Source organism: Phalangium opilio, unplaced genomic scaffold (genome assembly GCF_054372755.1).
Source record: "Phalangium opilio isolate 3A_F unplaced genomic scaffold, DU_Popi_V2 ptg000209l_1, whole genome shotgun sequence".
In the NCBI taxonomy this organism is placed as follows: Eukaryota; Metazoa; Arthropoda; class Arachnida; order Opiliones; family Phalangiidae; genus Phalangium; species Phalangium opilio.
The window spans coordinates 10,001,219-10,025,048 of NW_028324217.1; the positions used below are offsets into that span (position 1 = coordinate 10,001,219).

At 37.1% G+C, this 23,830-nt stretch overlaps 1 protein-coding gene across 1 annotated transcript; it reads left to right on the forward strand.

The window, feature by feature from the left end:
- The first annotated feature begins 229 nt into the window (after positions 1 to 229).
- On the forward strand, positions 230 to 20,479 carry LOC149619044 (ATP-binding cassette sub-family C member 4-like). Its single transcript, XM_089854550.1, has 19 exons — positions 230 to 1,090; positions 1,228 to 1,481; positions 1,546 to 1,671; positions 2,085 to 2,334; positions 3,198 to 3,314; positions 3,740 to 3,829; positions 3,946 to 4,319; positions 4,390 to 4,486; positions 5,500 to 5,733; positions 8,980 to 9,152; positions 9,211 to 9,503; positions 9,842 to 9,921; positions 9,989 to 10,139; positions 10,819 to 11,109; positions 11,194 to 11,294; positions 14,823 to 15,179; positions 16,893 to 16,982; positions 19,581 to 19,859; positions 19,925 to 20,479. The coding sequence occupies exons 1-19, from the start codon at positions 944 to 946 to the stop codon at positions 20,090 to 20,092; spliced, it is 3,672 nt and encodes a 1,223-aa protein (XP_089710676.1). The 5' UTR covers positions 230 to 943; the 3' UTR covers positions 20,093 to 20,479.
- Positions 20,480 to 23,830: the final 3,351 nt, after the last annotated feature.

Here is a 23,830-nt window from a genome sequence, read left to right on the forward strand (position 1 = left end):
AGCTCTCATTAAGCCTCTAACATTACGAAGTATGGGTAGTGACATACTTATGGAACATATCTTATAAACTTATGGTCACAGATACAGTCGATGATCCTGATCCCACAGTTCCCATTGGCACTGACTCGGAAAAATCACTAAGCCTTGGCTCACTGGGCCGACTCTGTAACCGCGCACTTACGGCGAAACATGTTTGAACACATTTTGAGGATTTCCCCGACTTCAAATTGCAAATTGTTGACTTATCTTTCTTCTTTAAATCGCTGTTTACTCGCGATTGAATATAATAATTATATTGGGTTGAATTATGAGACGACTTCACAACATCGACACCCGCCATTTTACTTTACCCAGAATACCTTGCGGAGCGAGATTTAAAGGCAAAAACTTTTAAGGTTCTGGTTTTATTTACAATACAGTTCCAAAGATGGCACTACGTTAGTTACAAATTCTATGACGTTTCAAGGTCCCACTGTATTCTACACTACGGAAGCTAGCGTCTCTAACTCCTTTCGTTATTTACCCCTGATTTTATACCTTAATATTTCCATTCTCAATTAACGTAAAATTTTAAATATCAACCACCAATTCCGATACAACGGTTTTACGCGTACAGAAGATAGTTACCGTTCTTCCAAGTAACGTTAATAGTGAATAAAATAGTTTTTTTTACTTTGTTTTATAGAGAATGGCAGAAGGAACTACAACGACAAGAATCAGGAACATACAAGGCTAGTCTGAGATTAGCGGTTATGAGGGCGTTTGGTAGAACTTACATCATACAGACTTTCTTCACTCTAATTGTGGCGAGTGAAGTATTTAAAATCAAAAGCATTGATTAAAATTTATATGAAAAATTTCATACATATAGGAATGTGGGATACGTGTTCTTCAGCCTTTGTGTCTGGGATGGCTTATACGTTATTTTAGCAATCCTGGTTCGATGAGCGAAACCGAAGGCATATTGTCTGCAGCAGGTGTATGCCTCCTTTCTCTTATCCAAGTTTCTTTCTACCAACCAGTTGTTTTCGTTTGCTATTTAATTGGCATGAGAATTAGAATAGCAGCCTGTACACTCATTTATAAAAAAGTAAGCTTTCAATGAATAATGTATTAACGAGCTCAACTGTCTGACGTATAAATGTATATTATTACTAATTTTGAAACTGTTAGCTGCGCCGAAAGAATACCTTAGCATAAATTTATATCGTTATATATTGCAAATAGGCATTAAAGCTAAGTCAACGAGCTATGGGTAAAACCACAATTGGGCAAATGGTCAACCTCTTGTCTAACGACGTCAACCGATTTGATCTGGCTGTTGTGTATTTACCATATTTTATCGTGGGTCCCGTTCAAACCTTAGTAGTTCTCGCCGTGCTCTGGACGCATCTACAAGTGTCCAGTCTATTTGGTCTGGTGGTCCTTCTTCTGTTTATCCCGTTCCAAACTTACATGGGGAAATTATTTTCAGTTCTTAGGTATGTAGCTAAAATTTAATATAATTATAATAGTAGTTGAGTAGTTTACGTCTTATTAACGCAGATCGAAAACGGCAATTTTGACTGATGAGAGGGTTCGCCTCATGAACGAAATTGTTGCTGGGATGAGAGTTATTAAGATGTATTCTTGGGAACACCCTTTCGCTAGTATGGTGGACTTGGCAAGACGGTAATTCACATAATAGCAAAGAAAATGGCATGGAGTTAAACGTTGGGTGATGTTTGAAAGTAATCACGTTATTGTTACCTTCACAAAAATTTGTTATTGAAACTGTTCACTCTTCGTTGTCGAAGACTGATTTAATGTAGTATAATTTTGGTCACTGCGAAGTTTCCTTCTATGAGATCGATGGCAGACGGAAAATGTAGTCTGGGCAAAATGCATTACTATTCCATAATGTATCTGGTATGGGGATAAGGAAGAACGAGAAAGTTAAGTATTTCAGCGATAAGAGACGCTCAAGAATCGAAGAAATGACAAGTGATTCATTTAGCACAGCACACATAAAAACTCCATGCCATCTGAATATTATTATTATTTAAAGATAAAAATAACACATACGCAATACAATTTTTATTCAGAAAAGAAATCCATCAAATTCGATACACATCGCTACTTCGAGGATTTAACGTTGCTGTTTATTTTGCAGCGTCCAAATTTATAGTATTTGTCTGCTTCGTAGCCTATATTTTAATGGGAAATACAATTACCTCCGAAATAGTCTTCGTTAGTATGAGTCTTTACAACAACCTACGACTTACCATGACTTTCTTTTTCCCATTGGCTATTACAAGTTGGGCTGAATCTAAAATATCCCTAAAGAGAATTCAGGTATGGTTACGAACCATTATAAGTTCAATATCCAAGTGATTTATATTATTTGTAAAAAAAAATTAAAATAGTTCTGACCCTGAAACCTCACACCCTTCTATCTCTTACTAAAGTTTCATCCCCCTATCGGTTGGAAACAGTATTCTACGCGCAAAAATGCCAACCAGAGGGGGTCTGCGTGACGTCAGACTATCTTTTCCCCCTAGCCAGTTGTTAGCTCCCTATTGGAACTATATACCTATCTAGAATGTTAACGATGATACTAGGAGTGAAGTTTATTTATTGTGATGAGTAGTAAACAGTGAAACAGAAGGCGTTACAGTTATGAGTTATATTGAAATCCGTCATTCGATAGAATTCATTACCTGAACACCTTGTGTATCACAGTGTGATCGAACGCAAACGCTGCAGTATGAAAATTTCATTGCTCCATTCTTCAGGAATGTTTTTCATGGACTGATAGGCCTAGTAACGATTTGACATAACTATAAAAAAATATATATTTTTGCTACTAATTGTTCTGAATTGAAAAAGAAAAGCTTATGTTGGCCCTTTGGTTTAAAATTCAATTGGTCCAGTTCTTACCAGCAGCACTAGAAGACATCCAAATTGTAAATTCGAATCGGTATACATTTTATTTTTCGTAAGAAAGGGCACAGCATGGATGCAACATTTAAAACAAGTTCAGTTATTCAATATCCGTCATAACAGAAATATTGCCAGGATATCATTGTTTAGAAAGGGGGTTTCGTTCCGCCAATTACAATCCATTAACATTTTTTTACCGAAATAGTTGTTTGGTTGTTCCTTACATACCTTAAATTTTACCAGCAGCTTTTTAATTACTTTTATTTAATTTTTAGGCGTTCTTGGAGTTAGAAGAACAAGAGGACACTTCTACAGTTGATAAAATTGAATTACAAAATGAACCTGAAAAATGTGGCATTTGGCTTAATTCCGTCTCTGCTAAATGGAATGAGGTAGAACAATTACCGTTTGCAAAACGTTCACTTTAAATATGACTCAAAATCATGACATTTAAATAAAATAACTTAAATGTGCTAAATATTGTAATAAAATTTAATTGTCTTTGGGCGCACAAGGTGATAGGACCAATTTTTGTTGCCTAATTTTCGTACCGGAAATAATAGTTGTCAAATATGTTTTAAAAGTCTATTAAGTTTAATTATATTTTAAATTAAATATGGTGTATAATATTTGGATCAGTCATGCACGATTTAAAAATCACTGTTTGTATTGCGTGTTTCAATAACTACCCTATTTCCCCTTGAAAATTACAATGAAAGGAAAAAGCTTAATTGCTGACAATTCGAGGTGGAACGGACTGTAATATTGAACACGCAATTGTTCTCTTACCTATACTAATTAAACACATTATCTTTAGGACTCAGAAGAAACCAGTTTAAACAATATCAATATGAATGTCCAGCCTGGAGAACTATGGGCAGTAGTTGGACCTGTTGGTTCTGGAAAGGTAATTTAGAAACTCTGATCAAATTAATTACGGTCTTAGCATACCGTCCTCTAATTTCCTGTCATAACAGATATGCATATGTGAATAACTGTGAACACAATGTTTTGATATTTCAGTCGTCTTTGCTTATGGCCATTCTGGGTGAGCTACCTACTTGTAATGGCGATGTTAGAATTCGAGGAAGAATTGCATATGCAGCGCAGGAGCCTTGGGTTTTTGGTGGGACTATCGAAGAGAACGTGTTATTTGGATTACCAATGGATAAATATAAATATCAACGAGTGCTAAACGTGTGTGCTCTTGACAAAGATATTAAGATTTTACCTTATGGAGATCAAACTATGGTTGGTGAGAGAGGAGTATTACTTAGTGGAGGTCAAAAGGCTCGTGTTAATTTGGCCAGATCGATCTACATGGACGCCGATGTTTATCTAATGGATGATCCGTTAAGCGCTGTTGATGTCTCTGTGGCGAAGCACTTGTTTGATAAGTTAGTTTTGTACCATAATTTTTCATTAGTACTTTAGAACGTATTTAACATTCTAAAAACAATTTTGAAGGTGCATAAATGGATACATTAAACGAAAACCTCGCGTTCTCGTAACTCACCAAGTCCAGTTTCTTAAGTCAGCACATAGGATCATCATCCTAAAGCACGTAAGTCAATAGTGTTTTATTAGCCTACAGAGGGGTATATTGAAGTCACGAATGTAGGAATGTAAATAATTGAAAAAATTTCCAACGGGGTTAGGTTTTCAATCCAGTAAAAAAAACAATACAGCAATTAACTACTAAAATACAATTATAAAAACCTCTTAATTTGAACAGGGATAGATTTAATTTTAGAAGTAGGAATGGAGAACGGTTAGCATTTACTTCAGTCCGACTCAATTTCCAGTATAGAGCCCTTCCCTCCAACAGTTAACGAAAATTTTAAATGATCTTATTGGCTCACTTAAATTGCGTTTTGATAACGTTCCTGACGGGGATGGCGAAAAGTACGTAATTCATTTTTATCTCTGTCGCTATGACCCGCCTCTTCTTTCATGCCAATCCGTCCCGTGGAAGCGGTCCGGCACTTTGACGCGCGCCCAGATTACTCTTTTCTCGATTCCCACTTCTAAAATCAAATCTATCCCTGATAAGATTAAAATCTAGCTTGAAAGAATTAAATTCACGTTTAACGTCGCTTCAACATACTCGGTTGACAATTGGTTTAAGCAAGGTTTTTTGTCGTAGTTTTTAAGCAGTATTAGCTTGGGTGTGAGTATCTAGACTTGATCGCCATTAGACGAGGTTTTCGGGTGATAGCACTATAAGTAATAAAAATAATATCTAATAAAAAAATCCCAATAAGCAGAAACCGCACAAACGGCGGGATTTGAAACCATATTTCAGATAGATCGGTTGATTGGGAATTCTGTCGAATGGGATTCGATCCAATGGGAAGACACAATTATGCCAACAATAAAAAATTTAAAATAACCAAGTATAGCATATGAACGTCTCTACATGTATAATACATGTATTATACAGGAAAATTATTTTAGCTGAATACATGAAAATTATTTTAGCTGAATACATGAAAATAATTTTAGCTGAATTCCAACTTTTTATAGAAATGAATAAAACATAAATTGTTTGCCAATAATGTATTTCTTTCACTTAAGGGTTCTATTCTTGCCGTTGGCGGTTACCACGACTTGGTTTCACAAGGTTTCGACCTTTTGGCCATTGTCGACGAGGAAACTGTGAAAAAGAAAAGCGTATCAACAAGTCAAAAAGAAGATTTAATTGCCCTTCAAACTTCAGAAGCTTCAATTAGCCGTAGCAATTCCATTTATGGGTCCATGACTTCACTCGAATCAATTGGACTTACACCATCCGAAGAAAACACTTTCAAAGTAAAATTCCATAGATATGGTTTTAAATATACGACTTACCAGGGTAAATAGCGATTTTAAGAAATTGATTCAGAAATTGTACGCTACGCGTAGAGATGCAGATTTGGTGCATTGAATTATTCGCTAAGATTGCATTTATCAAAAATAATGGGATGACTTAAATTTGCATTCACATTTGTTAACAACAAACAATATTACCCACGGAAGTCTGAGGACTGAGGTGAAAATTTCTTAACACCCCATATACTTGTGCACAAAAAGACTATAAACTTGTGCACCAAAAGATTCTATAAACTTGTGCACCAAAAGATTTTATAAACTTGTGTCATAGACTTGTGCGCAAACATGTGTCACAGACTTGTGCGCAAACATGTGCCATAGACTTGTGCGCAAACATGTGTCACAGATTGTGCGCAAACATGTGTCATAGACTTGTGCGCAAACGTGTCACAGACTTGTGCGCAAACATGTGTCACAGACTTGTGCGCAAACATGTGTCATAGACTTGTGCGCAAACATGTGTCATATAATTGTGCACAAACATGTGCCTTAGATTTGTGCACAAACATGTGCCTTAGATTTGTGCACAAACAGAAGTCATAAACTTGTGAAAACATGTGTCATAGATTTGTTCAGAAACAGAAGTCATAGACTTGTGAAAACACGTGTCATAGACTTGTGAAAACATGTGTCATAGACTTGTGAAAACATGTGTCATAGATTTGTGAAAACATGTGTCAAAGACTTGTGAAAACATGTGTCATAGACTCGTGCACCAACAGAAGTCATAGACTCGTGCACAAACAGAAGTCATAGACTCGTGCACAAACAGAAGTCATAGACTCGTGCTCAAACAGAAGTCATAGACTCGTGCTCAAACAGAAGTCATAGACTCGTGCTCAAACAGAAGTCATAGACTCGTGCTCAAACAGAAGTCATAGACTCGTGTTCAAACAGAAGTCATAGACTCGTGCTCAAACAGAAGTCATAGACTCGTGCTCAAACAGAAGTCATAGACTTGTGCTCAAAGAGAAGTCATAGATTTTTGCACAAACATGTGTCATAGACTTTTGCACAAACATGTGTCATAGACTTGTGAAAACATGTGTCATAGACTTGTGAAAACATGTGTCAAAGACTTGTGAAAACATGTGTCAAAGACTTGTGAAAACATGTGTCATAGACTTGTGAAAACATGTGTCAAAGACTTGTGAAAACATGTGTCATAGACTCGTGCACCAACAGAAGCGAGCAACAATCCCAAGTCACAAACTTCATTTGTTTCTAGCTAAAGTCCTTCCAATAGTGAGAACCACCAAAAACACTTTGCAAGTCCAACATGAAAAATTACGGGGAAAATGCTTGTTGAAATATAGATTTAAAATTAAAAAACCAATACTTATATTTTAATGTTGATAATAAAACTATGAAAAGGCACTACCCTAAAGTTTTACCTTTCATTTAAGATCGTTCCGAAATGTAACGAAGGAATACTTTTCTCTATAACGGTTCCCAATTGACCCTCACTTCCAAAAAAAGTTCCCATGTTATCTCTATGGGAAAATTTAGTCCTTTTCACCAAAACTCGGATTAATTTTATGGACACTAAAATCTATACTTTTTTATATAAAATAAACTGTTAAGTGGATCTTCTTGAAATTTTAACCACATATTAAAGGCCCGAATCTTAGTTCAGTGGAATTTTTTCAAAGCAGCAAACGCAATACGAAAAACGTTCTAACCAATCAAAAAACCTTCCTTATACGTTGATGATAAGTAATGGGACGATTTTAACAACAAACGATACAATTCCGCTCATTGCTGATCGTCAATATATCGTATTTTGGCACTGTCACTGTTACTAACAAGGACTCCAATATATCTTTCAGTTACCAGGGTGAAACGTTTGCTACCTATTTTAGTTTATATCCCATTGGATAGAATCCGTTGGGCAGAATTTCATTCGACAGAAATCCCATTCGGCCGAAAATCCCATTCGACAGAAATCCCATTCGGCCGAAAATCCCATTCGACAGAAATCCCATTCGACTGAAATCCCATTCGACAGAAATCCCATTCGGTCGGAAATCCCATTCGACAGATTGGTCATGTGAACGCATCCCATTCGACCGATGACTGATCGGCAAAGTATCCCAATAGGAAGAACCCCGTTTGCACGAACAGTAAAAATTAAGTATTTTTATATGGGAAAAAAGAGTACATGGGGCAAGCAGCCATTCTCGTTCTGCCAAGAGCCAACGCTAGAGGTATTGAACGATGACTGGCGTAGCTTTTTGGCCCAAGCTTGAAGCTGCTGTTAACGAGAATTCCGGCTTATTTATGGAATAAATGAATTCGTCCATATCCGATTCCACACACCTAACCTAACCTATTCTAACCTATTCTAACCTAACCTAACCTAACCTTACCTAACCTTACCAAACCTTAGCAAACCTTACCTAACCTAACCTAACCTAACCTAACCTTACCTAACCTAACCTAACCTTACCTAACCTAACCTAACCTAACCTAACCTGACCTGAACTGACCTGACCTGACCTGACCTAACCTAACCTGACCTGACCTAACCTAACCTAACCTAACCTAGGCCAACCTAGAAAATAAGAATATTTTGGAAAAGGCCCGTATCCATTACGCCATCAAGTCGCTGCACCACTCAATGTTTTAGTTTTTGTACTTTTTAATTAAATTATTTGAATTTTATCCGGATCAATGGGAATACGATAAAATGCGAAATCGCACCAATGGGAAATTCGCTCCAACGGGACGTCTGTCCAACAGGAATGAAAAGTCTGCTCAATGGGAATTAGGTCCATTGGGAACAGCCGGCTAGCTTCGGTCGATTAGAACAACTTATTTTTTATTTCGGTCCAATGGAATTTCGTTCCAATGGAATTCTGTTCAATGGTTATATACCCCTATTTTATGCTGAGACATTCCCTGATCCATTAAAAAACCTGGACAAAATTTGTGTAATAAGAATCTACCGAATTCTTCTCCTAATGTCTGCAAGTGTGTTAGGCACATTAAATTCGCCAAACCCAATCTAGTAAATGCTGCATTCGGACGTAGCGTAAGACTTACGAATGCAGGAAGTGCTGGGTTAAACATTCTTCATAACAATTTCTGTGCATGACACTTATAACACAAATTGGCTGTAGTAAATGCTAACAATTTCGGCGAAATGTTAATGAAGAGACTTGACTAATTTCTTACCTATCTCAGGTTGACGCCCCAAAGCAAGCTGAGGAACACAAAAGCGAGGGCTCCGTGAAAGCCTTTACGTACTTGAATTATTTCAAAGCCGGAGGTGGTGTCTTATTTATCACTTTGGTTATCATTCTAAACCTAACGGCTCAGGTTATTTACACCTACAGTGACTATTGGCTATCATTATGGTTAGTTTATGATTTACAGTTACAAATTAGAAATACACATATTATTCTGTAATTGTAGGACCAATGCAGAAGAACGAAAAGGTAAAAAGGCAGCTAACGAAACGGAGGATTCAGTTTCCACAGAACAGTACACCAGAGGTTTTACCTGGGAAAGTATAACAGGGGATTTCAGCAACACTAACACCAATATTTACATTTACACTGGCCTCATGGTGGGGTTGTTCATTTTATCACTCACAAGAACTATGGCAACTTTCCTGATATGCATGAAGGCCTCCGTCAACCTGCATAACACAATGTTCAGAAGCGTCAGTCGTGCACCTATCGCCTTCTTTGATAAAAATCCAGTTGGTAAGCTAAAACTACTTGAAAATTAACGGTTCTTCCAACCTTCCATGAAACATGGGTTTAAGCTACAATGTGAAGACAAATATCAATTAAAGAAAGAATGAAATTGTCTGAGAACCATTTTTAATCGGCTAATATCGATAAAATAATATAAAAATTATAAATAAAACTTAACCAAAATATTTCCGTTAATTTATAATATTTTTGTCTACTAATTTTTCAAGTTGTACTACTATGCTAGCGCACTTGATAAGCAATAATTTCATTCGTATGAAATTTATCACTCAGCTTTCCATGTGCGACTATACCATATTTCTAAATCCCTTTTATAACATTTACAGGGAGAATTTTAAACAGATTCACGAAAGATTTAGGTCTAATAGACGACCTTCTACCATTTACGCTTGTAGATTTTCTGGGAGTAAGTTCAGAAATAGTTACTTAATGATTTTCTCACAGATTTGTTTATTATTCTTAATTATGTTTAGAATGGTTTAACTCTGCTCGGAACGGTGGTTATTGTTATCTATGTCAGCCCTTTAATTTCTCTACCTACTTTCATCCTTGTCGTCGTGTTCATCTTTATTCGAAGGTTTTACATTGCAACAGCGAGAGATTTGAAACGTCTCGAAGGAACAAGTAATTTCCCTGTTGAAGAGACCCGTCTTTGAGGATATATTATCCAGACATATTCCCTATTTCAAGTGTTTTCACATTATTATGTTGACCAAAAGATCCCAGATTTTAAAAATATAGAATTGGAAAAGTCAAGGTTTACAAAAAAGTGTAGCTCTGGTAGCGAACTATGCACATTCTAGTGCTCTTGCTTTTTCCAAAGTTTAATTCTACTTCTCTATAGTTCAGTTTTAAGTTATAAACAAATACCACCCTCTGTCTCTGAGGCTCTTGGGAATTGAGGGAAAAGAATTAAGGAAATGATATATACATTTCAGGGTTTTAGTGAATTTGAAAGTTGTAAAACTTAGATTAAAAAAAATATCGAGCACGTATTCCTTAGGGGCGGATCCAAAGACTATTTAGTGTTTAGTCTCAACATGAACAGAAAACTTTTCCCGGTTATACATTCCCTTACAACCCCCGTGAAGCTCTGGGTAGCAAAACTACTTTTGTATACTTTTACAAGTAACGAATAGTGGGGTCCACGCAACTACACGGTATCACCTAAAAACTATAAACGTTTTGGATACAGATACTATCCTTGTTTGGTCACAGTTTTGTTTTCTATATCTGGGAATTATTTTTATTAAATTATACGAAAAAACCCTAGTTATAAGTTATTTTTTTATTTAAAATTCAGCAAGGAGTCCTGTATTTTCACATCTGTCAACTTCCTTATACGGAATAGCTACCATCCGTTCGTCTGGTGTACAGAAGAAATTTGAAAAAGACTTTTGCTCACTGCAAGATAACCACACTTCCACATGGTTTACTTTTCTCTGCATAGCTCGTTGGCTTGCTATAAATTTGGATCAATTAACAGTCTTATATATATCTTGCCTTACTATTTTCTTGATGACTTTTGATACAGGTAAAATCACAATAAATTGCACAATGTTATATAAACATTTTTTACAAGTCTTAAACCGCAGTAGCCAAGTAATATTTTCATATGAGCTTAAACATTATCGGGAATTGGCCGTTCAACAACATAGTGTTTAAATATCATTTTCAGGAACAAGTGGAGGTAATGTTGGTTTGGCTATTTCATCCGCATTAGTTCTGACTGGTACCTTCCAATGGACAGTTAGACAGTCAGCTGAACTAGAAAGTCAAGTGAGTATGATTTCTACAACCGGAATGAAATATAGATCAATAAAAAAAACCTGATCAGTTTTCCAAAGAAAACACAAATTGGTACATTTGTAATTTTTCAAATAGTCTGGAACAACTTATTCCTGCTTGAAAGATTATTAGGTGGAGTGGTGGAGAGCTATAAGTCAGCACTTTCTATATGAATAATTTTGGAATTGTCAGCCTGATTTACTTATAAAATAACTCATACATTTAAATTATTACTTCTCCTTCAATCAATGTACACGGCATAAGCTATTGCATTTTCCCTAGTTTAATTTTGATCATACTTAACCACGCTATTAGCATAAAATTGGTTCTATTAGGACTGTTCACGAGCTCGAGCCAGCTCAGGCTCGTGACGAGCGAGCCGAGCCAACACTTTGGCGGCTCGATTGATTAACGAGTGAGCTTTTTTAAGGTGGAGCCACTACGACCCGCGAGCCGGCTAACAAATATGATTTTTACCTCTCCGAGTGAGGTATGTCACGGAGAGGCTCTAATTTCGACGTGTGTGTCTGTCTGTCTGTGTGTGTGTCTGTTGTTACACCCACGTGACCGCGTTCGCAGTTTCCAAATCGGAGCAAACGTGTTCGCCATTTCCGAACTGCTTTCACAGTCACGGAAATGGCTCCTCTACTTGAGTTCTCACACCACCATCTTCTGGTCTTTGTCCATCCCACACGGACACCAGTCTGTACTTACTGGCTTCTAATCACCACCATCTTTTGGTCTTCGTCCATCCCACATGGACACCAGTCTGTACATACTGGCTTCTAATCACCACAATCTTCAGGTCTTCATTCCACTTGGACACCAGTCTGTACATACTGGCTTCTATTCACCTCCATCTTTTTGTCTTCGTCCATCCCACACGGACACCAGTCTGTACTTACTGGCTTCTAATCACCACCATCTTTTGGTCTTCGTCAATCCCACATGGACACCAGTCTGTACATACTGGCTTCTAATCACCACAATCTTCAGGTCTTCGTCCATTCCACTTGGACACCAGTCTGTACATACTGGCTTCAATTCACCTCCATCTTTTTGTCTTCGTCCATCCCACATGGACACGTCTGTACATACTGGCTTCTAATCACCACCACCTTTTGGTCTTCGTCCATCCCACCTGGACACCAGTCTGTACATACTGGCTTCTAATCACCACCATCTTCAGGTCTTCGTCCATTCCACTTGGACACCAGTCTGTACATACTGGCTTCTATTCACCACCATCTTTTGTTCTTCGTCCATCCCACATGGACACCAGTCTGTACATACTGGCTTCTAATCACCACCACCTTTTGGTCTTCGTCCATCCCACCTGAACACGTCTGTACTGTACATACTGGCTTCTAATCACCACCATCTTCTGGTCTTCGTTCGTTCCACTTGTACACCAGTCTGTACACCTGGCTTCTACTCCATCGTCATCGTTGGGTTTAAGACATTCGCGGCGATCAGCTAGGGTTACGAGAAACGTCTAGCCTCCCTAAGGTGGGATCGCCACCAAAGGTTTTCGCAATTGCGGTTGTTCTTGCTTTTAGCTGTAGTTCGACACCCTTATATACTACCTATTTGAGTAAGGCGAAGCAACCGGCGTATGCTTCGTTTCAAACGCCAATATTAGTCAAGTCTCTCAAGAATGTTTAATTGTTCTTTTTTAAAACGATGTAACGTTCAATAAGGCGAATAACTAACGAAGAAAATATTAAATATTAATTATATTTATTTTAATATTTAAGATAATCTTGTTTCTCAATTCAAAATTAATACGGAAAGAGCTAAAAAGCAGTCTATGTTTTTGTCTGTGTGTGTCCGTCCGTTGTTACACTAGTGCGCTGCGTTAGAAGTTCGTTTTATCCATAATATAAAGTGAATATGTGGAAATATTTTTCGAAATTATGATGCATTTAGTACTTTTGTAGCTTTAAACCTCTGTTTCATTTTGATATTCCAAAGATCTTTTTTAATATTTTTATTTGAAATGGCTGTTTATATATTACTTAAGCTATACTACATCTGTATATAGAATAATCCTTGGTTTAGTGATTTCATGAAGAAAGCTAAGATCTAGAATCCGGCGGGTATATGTTGTATTACCCGCAATAGGCTTAATGAAATAAAGATTAAATAATTGAGGCCTGAGGTGAAGTAAACTTTGGGTTTTGATTTTCGTGTCTGAAATGAAGAAACATCAACGGTTCAGAGTGAGCCGAAAGTTAAATACACTCTTAAATAATCAGGTTAGGATTTTATAATTGAAGAAAAGATCATGGTGGCAATTAGATTAGTAGGGCTAAGCTACAGAGTTTTTATTCTCTTTATAGTGCGTCTAGCTACAATTTAGCTTTGGTATTATTTAACGTTAACACTCATGTTGGCAAACTAAGTATATTGTTGAGGTGAGGTGAGACGAGACGATAGTGTTTACACTGCAAACTAGTTGCGAATGTAGCTATCAGAATATAGAGTAAACAGCTGAAGCGTAGACTTTATTTCCTGTTCTTTTTGCCATTGACTGATTTCCATGTGTCCAAGATTTATCCTTATTGGATGTAAAATGTCGTCTGCTTTACTGTATATTCGCTATGCTTGGAATACTGCTTCAATATTTCGTAATTTTTTACTTCAAAAAAGAGAAATAATTCCATATCTAGGTAAATAACTTTGTAGTAGTAGACCTCTTGACTCGGAGAGGTAATATTTTGGTTTTCCCAACTTGTTTTTATTACAATATGCTCAAATATTTTACTATAACTATACCATGAGTTAATAATATGTTAGCTCCCTATAAGTTACTCAGGCAATTCATTTTTATACTCCAGAGTTTTCTCCCGCGCCGCCTGCTTCCCAATTATATGCGACGCTCTGCGGCCGCCACGTGAACGAAAATCTTATTTACTCTTCTTTCCGGTTTTTCCCCGGAAGCGCGTGTAGTGGAAGCTAGCCAATGATATCGGAGATATTTAAGCAGCCGAATATTTCGCTCAGTGGCCTCGGTTAAGAAAGCAGTTAAGAGATCAATGGATTGGATTTAGCTCAGTTGTATAATTTTATGGTTTCAAGTCACAATAACAACTCATATCATTAGCATTCATTATCAATTTCGGCAAATTGCATTGAGTTCCTGCATTTTTTTGTCTCAGTAAAGACACAAACGCCATGATTTAATGTTAAATTGTTAAAACATAAACATTCACGATTAAAACACTCCCTTGGTGAAAAAGCAGCCGACGACTCGAGGTCGAGGAGCCGTGCGAGCGGGATTTTTTTTTGACTAGAGAGAGCGCAACATTCGGATTTTTTTTTTCCGCGCGGGCGAAATGAGAAGAAATCGCTGGATACATTACGCCTATGGAGCCTGAGTAACTTATAGGGAGCTAACATATTATTAACTCATGGCTATACGTATAATTTTGGATAACCTTCAAACAAAGATACCCTTTATAAAAAGAGTAAAAATTCATGAAACGATTTTAAGTGTCTTTCGATTGTGCACTTTAGATGACAGCTGTGGAGAGAGTTTTGGAGTACAGCAAATTAACTCCTGAAGCAGAACTTGAAGCAACCACAGATAAGAAACCTCCATTGGATTGGCCAAAAGATGGCTCTATAACGATGAAGGACTTCTCCCTAACATATCCAGACAGTGGCGATGTTCCAGTACTAAAAAACCTAAACTGCCATATAAAAGGGGGTGAAAAAATTGGAATCGTTGGACGCACAGGCGCTGGGAAAAGTTCCATTATATCTGCCTTGTTCCGAATGGCTGAACCAAATGGTACTCTGCTTATCGACGGAATTAATGTTCAAGAAATTGGTCTCCATGATCTTCGTAGTAAAATTTCCATCATTCCTCAGGTGATAACAAAATTTTCATTTTAAATGGTTATTAAAACTTAAAAGTTCGTCTAATTAGGAAGGAAAATATTAGCAAATATCATAAGCACGTAAACCAATTACATATTCGTTAAACACTTGTGATTCATTGTTAATAGAAATAGTCGCTTTTCATCGTACTATTGAGGCAAAGAGATTAAAAAAAACCAACAAAACCTTAGCAATTACTGCTGATTAACTCACGAAGCGGGAAGCCCTCACATTGGATGATCCCGCAAAAGCGGATCCCATAACAGCGGTCCTCATAACGGCGTTTACCTATATAGTGGTTTCCTGAAAACGCAATTTACCAGTTACGGCAGTTCCCTCATGGACAAAGCAATACTGAAGAAGCGATGGCAGAGGGAGAAAGTTGAAAAACACTTGTTAATTCGTCTTCTAGGAGCAGAAAGTAGCAAACCCGATAGTGTGGGGGGGGCGGGCGGATATTAGGGAATAAATTTTCTAAAGAAAGAAGCAGCAAACGTCTAATTTTGTCTAGATGGCGCTAGCTTTTCCGGGATTTGACTCGGTATTTTTTCATAACCCCCTCCATTTTGGGGCTGAAAAGGGGAAGTAATCTTAACATTGGTTGTTTTTCTTAGTGTGGGGCTCTGTGGGCTGCCATCGGTCCTTCAGTGTTGCTTTGTCCATGGTTCCCTGTACACCGATTCACGTAAACGCAGTGTACCGTTAAAGCTGTTCTGTAAAGAGCAGTACAAACGGGATTTGATAAACGAGTTGTTTAAGATGGTGTGTGTTTGGTTATTTAAACCCCGATAGAATTACGTCAGGTAAGGTTAGGTTCGCTTTCGTTTTTTTAAATCCAAATACTATTAGGTCAGGTAAAGTTAGGTTAGCGTATGATGATCTAGTTGTGCTTAATAGGTAAGATAGACTGTATGGTTAAGAATTGTTCAAAATTTCTAAAAAAAAAGCAGTTTTGAACAAAGCCGCTCTTTTTGTGAATCACGGTTGCTATTTCGGGAACTGCTGATACAAGGGTGACGCTATACCTGGATGATTTGATAAAACAAATTTCCAACCGATATTTTTAATTCATCAGAAAATGATCTGATAAGTAAACAAATGGGGCAATTCTCCAACTTTTTAAGCGAGTTGTGATAACTCTCGTCTAAAGGGTTGCTGTCAACCTCGAGCATTCTATGAGAGAGCGATACAATTAGGTGATTAGTCATAGGTGCCATTAAGCCTTCAACGAAAAGCGGCGGATGACTCGCGAATTCCCCTGGTGCTAATAAAAAACAAGGTGGGCAAATTAAAATTTTACCGTTTTTAATTTCCACGAGAGTGATAACTTATCGAAAGGGTTAAACTAGTCGATAAGTTATCGCTTGCTTTATAACTAAAGACGGTAAAATTTTAACCGGCCTACCTTGTTTTTTATTACCACGAGGGGAATTCGCGAGACATCCGCCACTTTTCGTTAAAGGTTTGATGACATCTATAAATAATTGCCTATTTAGATATCGCGCTCTCATAGAACGCACGAGGTTGACAACAACCCTTTAGAAGATAGTTATCATTTGTGATAACTCGTTTAAAAAGTTAGAGAATCGCCCCCAAATATTTTTGAAACTAAAAAGTATTCTTGTAATGAATATACTTTGTTCGCAATTTGAAAAGATTTTATTTAAACTACTGTAGCGACTAATCTTCTATTATTTGTTTAAGGACCCAATACTGTTCAGCGGACCTGTGAGGGGAAACATTGATCCATTTAACGAAAGAAATGACAACGACTTATGGGCTGTGCTTGAAGAGGTATGCGCAGTTAAATATGCTTGAATTGAAATCTCAATCAAGCTTCATATTGATTACATATCAATATTTTACTCAAATAACACTTAGTGCTTTCGAGTGAATATAAAACTAATATTAGTCGATACATGGAGCAACCATCCACAAATTATAGGAATGGCTCCAAAAATAAGGCGATTCATGTTTTTTTCGATACTGGTTCCCAATTCTCAAATAGTACTTGCAACAAAGAGTATCTTTTGTGCCACTGCGTGGAGAAAACGCGAAGCTTGACCTCGAGGTAGCAAAATCACTAGCCGATAGAAGAGTAGTAGCACGAATAAATAAAAAACAAAGAGTTGATAATCTGACTTCTTTCCTGCCTTTGTCCGTGGCTATTTGAAAGTCAGAAGAGCACGTAATAGAGGCTAGCCCAATAATAAATCTTTTCAATGAGATAGTCCGTGATTAGATATAGGTCCAGTAAATAAGCCTGGGGGATGAGAGTCATTTTACGAAACGGATTTCATCCCCAATATTGCATGTCACTCTTCCAAGGTTCCGTGAAACACTTCCTGTTTTATATTTATTTCCGGTAGACTTTTACAATAAATTTTTCCAAGTTAGGTCCCGAAATTTTCACAATAGTAAATTATTAATAAAATCAGAAGCTAATGACTTCTTATTCTGGGAAGTATTGGACACTAAGGCTATATATAGTATCCATCCCTGCTAGTTAAAATTGCCTATGGCATTCGTAAAAGAGGGTCGAAAGTTTCCTCCCCACTAGGAAAACGGTCTAGTCTACTGAAAAATTCCCCCGCCGAGAGGCTGTGGCTCTCAAACTGTGGGGCGTGTTCAAAACTTCTTCAGCGCCAATCGTTGAAAAGCCGTCTATCTAGAACTTTCTGAAAATCCATTACAATCCGTAGTTGAACGGAAATATTAGCAGACTCTATTAAAACAGCTGTTCTTGACACCGTTTATGATTCATTACCTCAAACCAAGGAGAGACCTTAAAGTTTCGTTACTTGCCCGCTGCTGGCGCGCAAATCAGCCTGCCAGCGCAAAATGAGAGAAGCGCTGTAGGTGGCGCGGTGATCGGACCTAATAAGAAGTTGGCTAACAGAGATGGATGCGGATATGGTCAGTCCAATACTTCCCAGGATAAGAAGTCATAAACGTCTGATAAAATATAAGTCAACCTAATATTAACCAAATTTGTAATATAAACCTTGTATTAGCCAAGCCTAGACTTTAGCTTTTGTTCAAAATTTGTTGTTTTATTAGTACCAGTTACCCTCCTCTTCTGACAATAATAGAACGCAACACATTGGTAATATAACGAAGTTCTCGACGTTATATCGTGATGCAATAAAGCTTTCAAGTTCAAAATTTGGTAACACCTTATAGGAATAAAGCATTACCAAATCACATAAATCCGATTTAAATTTTTTCTAGCATATCAGAAAAATGCATAATGACGAAGAAACCAGTGTTATCTTAAAATCTTATAAAGAATAATAGAATAATTTTTAGAATCGCAAGAAGGGTCCATACGGAATGAAGCACCTAAATTTAGGACTCAAAAATGTGCAGACGAAATGAAAGCCTTCAAATTACCTTATCTAAAGAAAGGGCGGTAGCTTTTGATTTACTGTATAGGAATTAATAGAATCGTTTTTTATCAAAGCTTAAATACTGTAATAAGTCTAAGAATACGCCAACTCTGCAGCTCCTTCAACTGCCCTGATACCTTATCGGAGGTTGACAGTAGCCCGAGCTCGTGGTTCTCAATCGGTATTGGATTACGTTGCGTTCCCATTGTCGGTACAAAAGTCTAATATCAATTTCCAGATTTTCAATATGTATTTTGAGGAAGTCATACCCCTACTTCCAGGACAGTTTCTCAAGTGATGTATGGGGGATAGGCAAAACAGCGTATTAAAAATAGTTATCGCCTCACTAGAAGTTTATCATACCTCGTACAGTAGGAACTATACTACTGCAGGCAGTTTTGCTCCGTTGTGAGAGTAGTATGTTTTGACAATCTTTTTGTAGACGGCTGTGATTTCTCTCTGATGGGAGTAATAAGATAATGTCGCTTAAAAAACAAATGAAAATATTTAAACTAATTACAATTAAACTTATTAGGGGAGTGATAGAAACAGTTTTTTTCTCTGAGGTAAATAATTTGATTGAAAATGGAACTTTTAAAATGAAAAGTAGTGTTGAGATCGCGTTTACTTTCATGATGACAGGCTTAGCAACTGTGAAAGGATTGACATAAAATAATTTAAAAACACTTCGTAAATAAAAAGAAAGCCTCGCAATTAAAATCAATACCTTTCAGGTCATGAGTGTGAGCAATAATTAGTACAGTTTTTATAACTAACATCCTTTCCTGACATCTATAGATCTCCGCGTAGTTTTAACCAGAGGGCGGAGTATAGGGTATATGGTTTTGCCCATTCCAAAGGGGGTTTAAAATTCCTGTTTTTTAACAGTGACATAATATTTTCTAAAATAAGTAATATTCCAATTACGTTGTGGTATGGTTACTGAGTGATCAGTTTCAGTGTCCACAAGCGTTTTTCAAACCTTTTTTATTTTTATTTCTAGGTTCAGCTTAAAGAAGCTGTGATGGAAATGGGTGGGGGTCTTGATAACAAGATGTCTGAAGGAGGAAGTAATTTGAGCGTCGGCCAGCGGCAGTTGATCTGCTTAGCCAGGGCTCTACTTCGAAGGAATAAGATACTCGTACTAGACGAGGCTACAGCGAACGTTGATCATAAAACAGATGCTTTGATTCAGAACACAATCAGAGACAAATTTGGTCACTGCACCGTATTAACAATAGCCCATAGATTAAACACCATCATGGATTCAGACAGGATTTTGGTACTCTGAATAGTTTTTATAGCAACTCGTGTAGTTCAATTAATTTTAAATTCAAATTATAACAGGTGTTGGATGCTGGTAAAATCGTAGAGTTTGATGAGCCTTTAAAGTTGTTAGAGCAAGAATCTTCTCAACTCTCGGATATGGTTCGACAGACTGGTCCTGTTATGGCAAAACAACTGTTCGAAATTGCTAAGGACGCCAAATCAGATAAGGAAACTGTACATTTATAGGGTGAATTCACGGAAAAAACTCATTTCGATACTAATATAAATTTAATCCCTTGTTACAACGAAAGAAAGAAATCAGACTAAATCTTCAATTAAATTAAATTACGAGTATACTTTGAAAAATACATGAAAGTGCTCTCTGAGTGAATTGTGTGATCTATTTGTATGAATACGCATTTTTCTAAAAGTATATTTAAATGGTTGTTGGATGTTATGACAAAATTGTGATGTCAAATATTTGTATACTTAAGGAAAAGAGATTTCAAATATTCAACATTAACCGTTCTTTAATTAAATATGATGAAGAATTTGTATTTCGAAATTGCGATTTCATTTAAAAAGAATGTTTATCAATTGTACTTCAAAAACCAATAAATTGGAAACCTGAAATTTTGGACTTGCTATATATTTAAATGATTTTGAAGATAAGATTTAACCCCCTTTACAGTGAAAGGTATAGATTCTGTACACCGACCAAGCAACGGTACCTTGTTCTACAGCGGAAAAGAATATCTTTATATTAAGATGTAGGCCTATATCTAAGATGAGGCTATTAGTTTGACCTGGCCTATAATAATAGTAGTATAAGTACCACAATACCGCCTTGGGAGCTTTAAGTTTTTCATTTCTTTAGTCCTCGAGAACTAGAAATTTTTAAATAATTCTCCAAAGCTCCCATAGGTGTCTTGGTAAGGAAGAAGTTGATGAAAGAAATTTTTTCAAGGGCGGTAAACGATCCGGGTCCTTCGTAACGACAGTCTCAAATTAAGTCGACTCGCGCATAAATGTATCTGAAATTCTGAATAGATCCCAGAAATATGGTCCTTCAAAATGGCTCGAATTTTGTATACTCTAAACGCTGAATTAGATATTGCTAGATACCAGGGAAAATAATAGAGATGGGCCGATACCATTTTAAACCGATACCGATATGTTCCGATACTTCGGAAATCGATACGTACCGATACCGATATTTTACCCGATCCTTCGATTAAACCGATATCAAACCGATACCGATATGGCATCGGTATCGGCCCATCTCTATAGATGATTCTCGATCCAATTTCGGTACTTGAAACTATAAAACTGGCTTATCATACGACAAACCCATTTTGGACACTAGTAACGTTATCCAAAAATAGATGAAAAACTGTGCTGTCTCAGAGTTTAGGTCTTATGGCGCCATCTACTCTCAACATAAGTATTTATTTTCTTTAAAAAAAATTCCTTCCATTGATGTTTTTACCTCTCCGAGTGACGATGACGTCATGGAGAGGTATTACACTGGACGTGTCTGTGTGTGTGTCTGTCACCGCGTTTGCAGTTGGAAAATCGGAGCAAATGTGTTCGCAATTTCCAGACAGCGTTCTCAGTTCACAGAAGTTACGCTAATTACATAACAACAACACAATGCACAAGTCTTTCGTATATATCACATACACGCTTATCTGCACTTCTTGGCTTCTAACACCACCATCTACTGGTCTTTCGTCAATACCACTTAGACACCAACCTGCAACATTGGCTTCTACTTCTCTGTTATTGTTAGGGTTAAGACTAGAGATGGCCGATACCAGGCTTAACCCGATACCGATCGATACCGGTGCAAACATGAACCGATACCGATCGATACCGATATTTACTCACTATGATCCAAAACCCGATACTTCAACCGATATCGATATGGTATCGGTTCATCCCTAGAGTAGTAGGCGCGTACTAAGAAAGTTTTTCGCTTATTAGTTGTTAGATAAACTGAATTCAGGTACTTTTTATATAAACGAGAACTCGTCACGATTGAAATTCATAGAAATGAAATATTATCACCATCATTACGTTACTAAAAGACCTAAAAATGTCATGTAGCGAATATCGGTTTAGTATCGGTATCGAACCAACCGATCCGATACTATCGGGAAACCCCGAGTATCGGTGCCGATACCGATATGGTATCGGTACCGGTTCATTCCTAGTTAAGACGTACCCGGCGATCGGCTAGTGTTACGAGAAACGTCTAGTCTCCCAATGGCAGGGCTTCCGCCATAGGTTGACGCAATTGCGCATTTTCTTATCCCATACTATGAATCAATCTTCAATAATAGCTGTGATTAAAATGATTTTAAGAATAACGTTTCTTAAAATGACTATACTATAATTACTATTGACAGAAATGGATCATATTACAGCTCCCTAGAAGTACTGGACGATACATCATCGCTGTGCATCAGCATTGTCTCCCAGCACTGAAGGGAAAAGGGTATATGCAAAACGCAGCGCGAATTTGTGAACTAAAGAAGAGAAATGATTTTAGCGCGAAAGAAATTTTTAATAAGCGGGGCAAGCAAACGGAAAAAAGTGGTAGCCAATGAGGAAAGGTTTGCGAGAGAAGAGCGCGGAAGGAAACACGTTTTTTTCATGCATAGTGTTGGGTTGTGAATATAATAGTAGAAGTCCACTTTATTTTTCCGATTTTAAAAAATAATTGGCTGACTATAGGTATTTCACGCAATTTTGAAACGGTTGTGTTGAAAAGGAAATTAATACGAATTCAAATGATCAAAATAGCCTTCATCATGCTAGAACGTTTTTAATGCATCCCTAATACAGCACTGAGCTTCCACCGATTTAAAGGTTTTTAAGGGGGATAGTTGGACCGATTTATTACTAATCAAAGGTTATGTGCGTCGACATAGAAATTGGCTTTCCTTTTTATTTTTGCACACGACATCTAGATGGCGTTTGCAAAAATCTTACTCCATACGGAAAATTTGACGAGGGAGAAGCCACTCTGTAATAAAGTCTTTCTGAGGGTGTACGATGGGAAGCGTATTGCGCTAGTTGCCTTATCCCTCAATCGATGTTCGGGGCTCGCAACGTTCGCCCTTCGCCTAGGCGCCTCGCTATAACGGCGATTCGATATTATGTACGTAGGTAACCTCGTATTTTAAGCTTAAGATGATACTGAGAATAAACTAAGGGGAGATTGCAGCTGTGAAGAAGACCGCGCGCTATTAGGGGCGCCTCAAGTTTACCGGGAGACGGGAGTCTTATAATAATGTGCGCGGGAATCTAATATTTTCATTGCCGACTGACGAAGGCAATGCTCTTGCTCTAAGCCTTTGCTTAACTGAATTTTCTACTTTGATTTAAATATTAATTTTTCAAGCTAAGTATAATTTTTGTGATCTAAGTGAGACCATTTTTGTTCGTAATATATTGTTTAACTAATGCCTCCTTAGAAGATTGCGTCAAGTGTTGTTTATTTACTCTCAATTTTGAAGTTATTTACTGTCTTGTCACACTTGAAGTTCCGATATAATTTTATATACAGATTACCATCATTAGCCGATATTGTAAATTAACCGATGTCAGTATTAAAGCTTAACCAATATTTAATTTTAACTCAATGAATCTAAAATAACAATATAATCTTTAATATTTTAAAAATATTCAGGCAGTATTTATGAAATGTTAATTAAAAGACGAAGACGCAGTAATTGTTTCGATTAGTAAAATCAATTGTCGGTAAGTGTACTCATACAAATGGGCAATAGGGGATTGTAAAAAAGATTAGGAGGGGAAACAAATAGGGGGGAAGGCACTAAAAAGTGTTTCTTCACGTGGTGCAGCTGCTTTGAACCTTTGAGCAGACGCTCCTTTAGGTCAACTTTAAGAACCAAGGCTGGATTAAAAATATCGTTATGGATTCTTATAGTTGGACCTTTATTTATAAAAAATGAA

What these genes read in the sequence shown, in the direction of transcription:
- LOC149619044 (XM_089854550.1), top strand. Translation starts at nt 944, where the DNA reads ATGAGCGAAACCGAAGGCATATTGTCTGCAGCAGGTGTATGCCTCCTT. An exon ending in ATGGTGGACTTGGCAAGACG is followed by an intron (nt 1,672 to 2,084) that starts GTAATTCACATA and finishes ATTTTTATTCAG; the next exon opens with AAAAGAAATCCATCAAATTC. An exon ending in TCTCTGCTAAATGGAATGAG is followed by an intron (nt 3,315 to 3,739) that starts GTAGAACAATTA and finishes CATTATCTTTAG; the next exon opens with GACTCAGAAGAAACCAGTTT.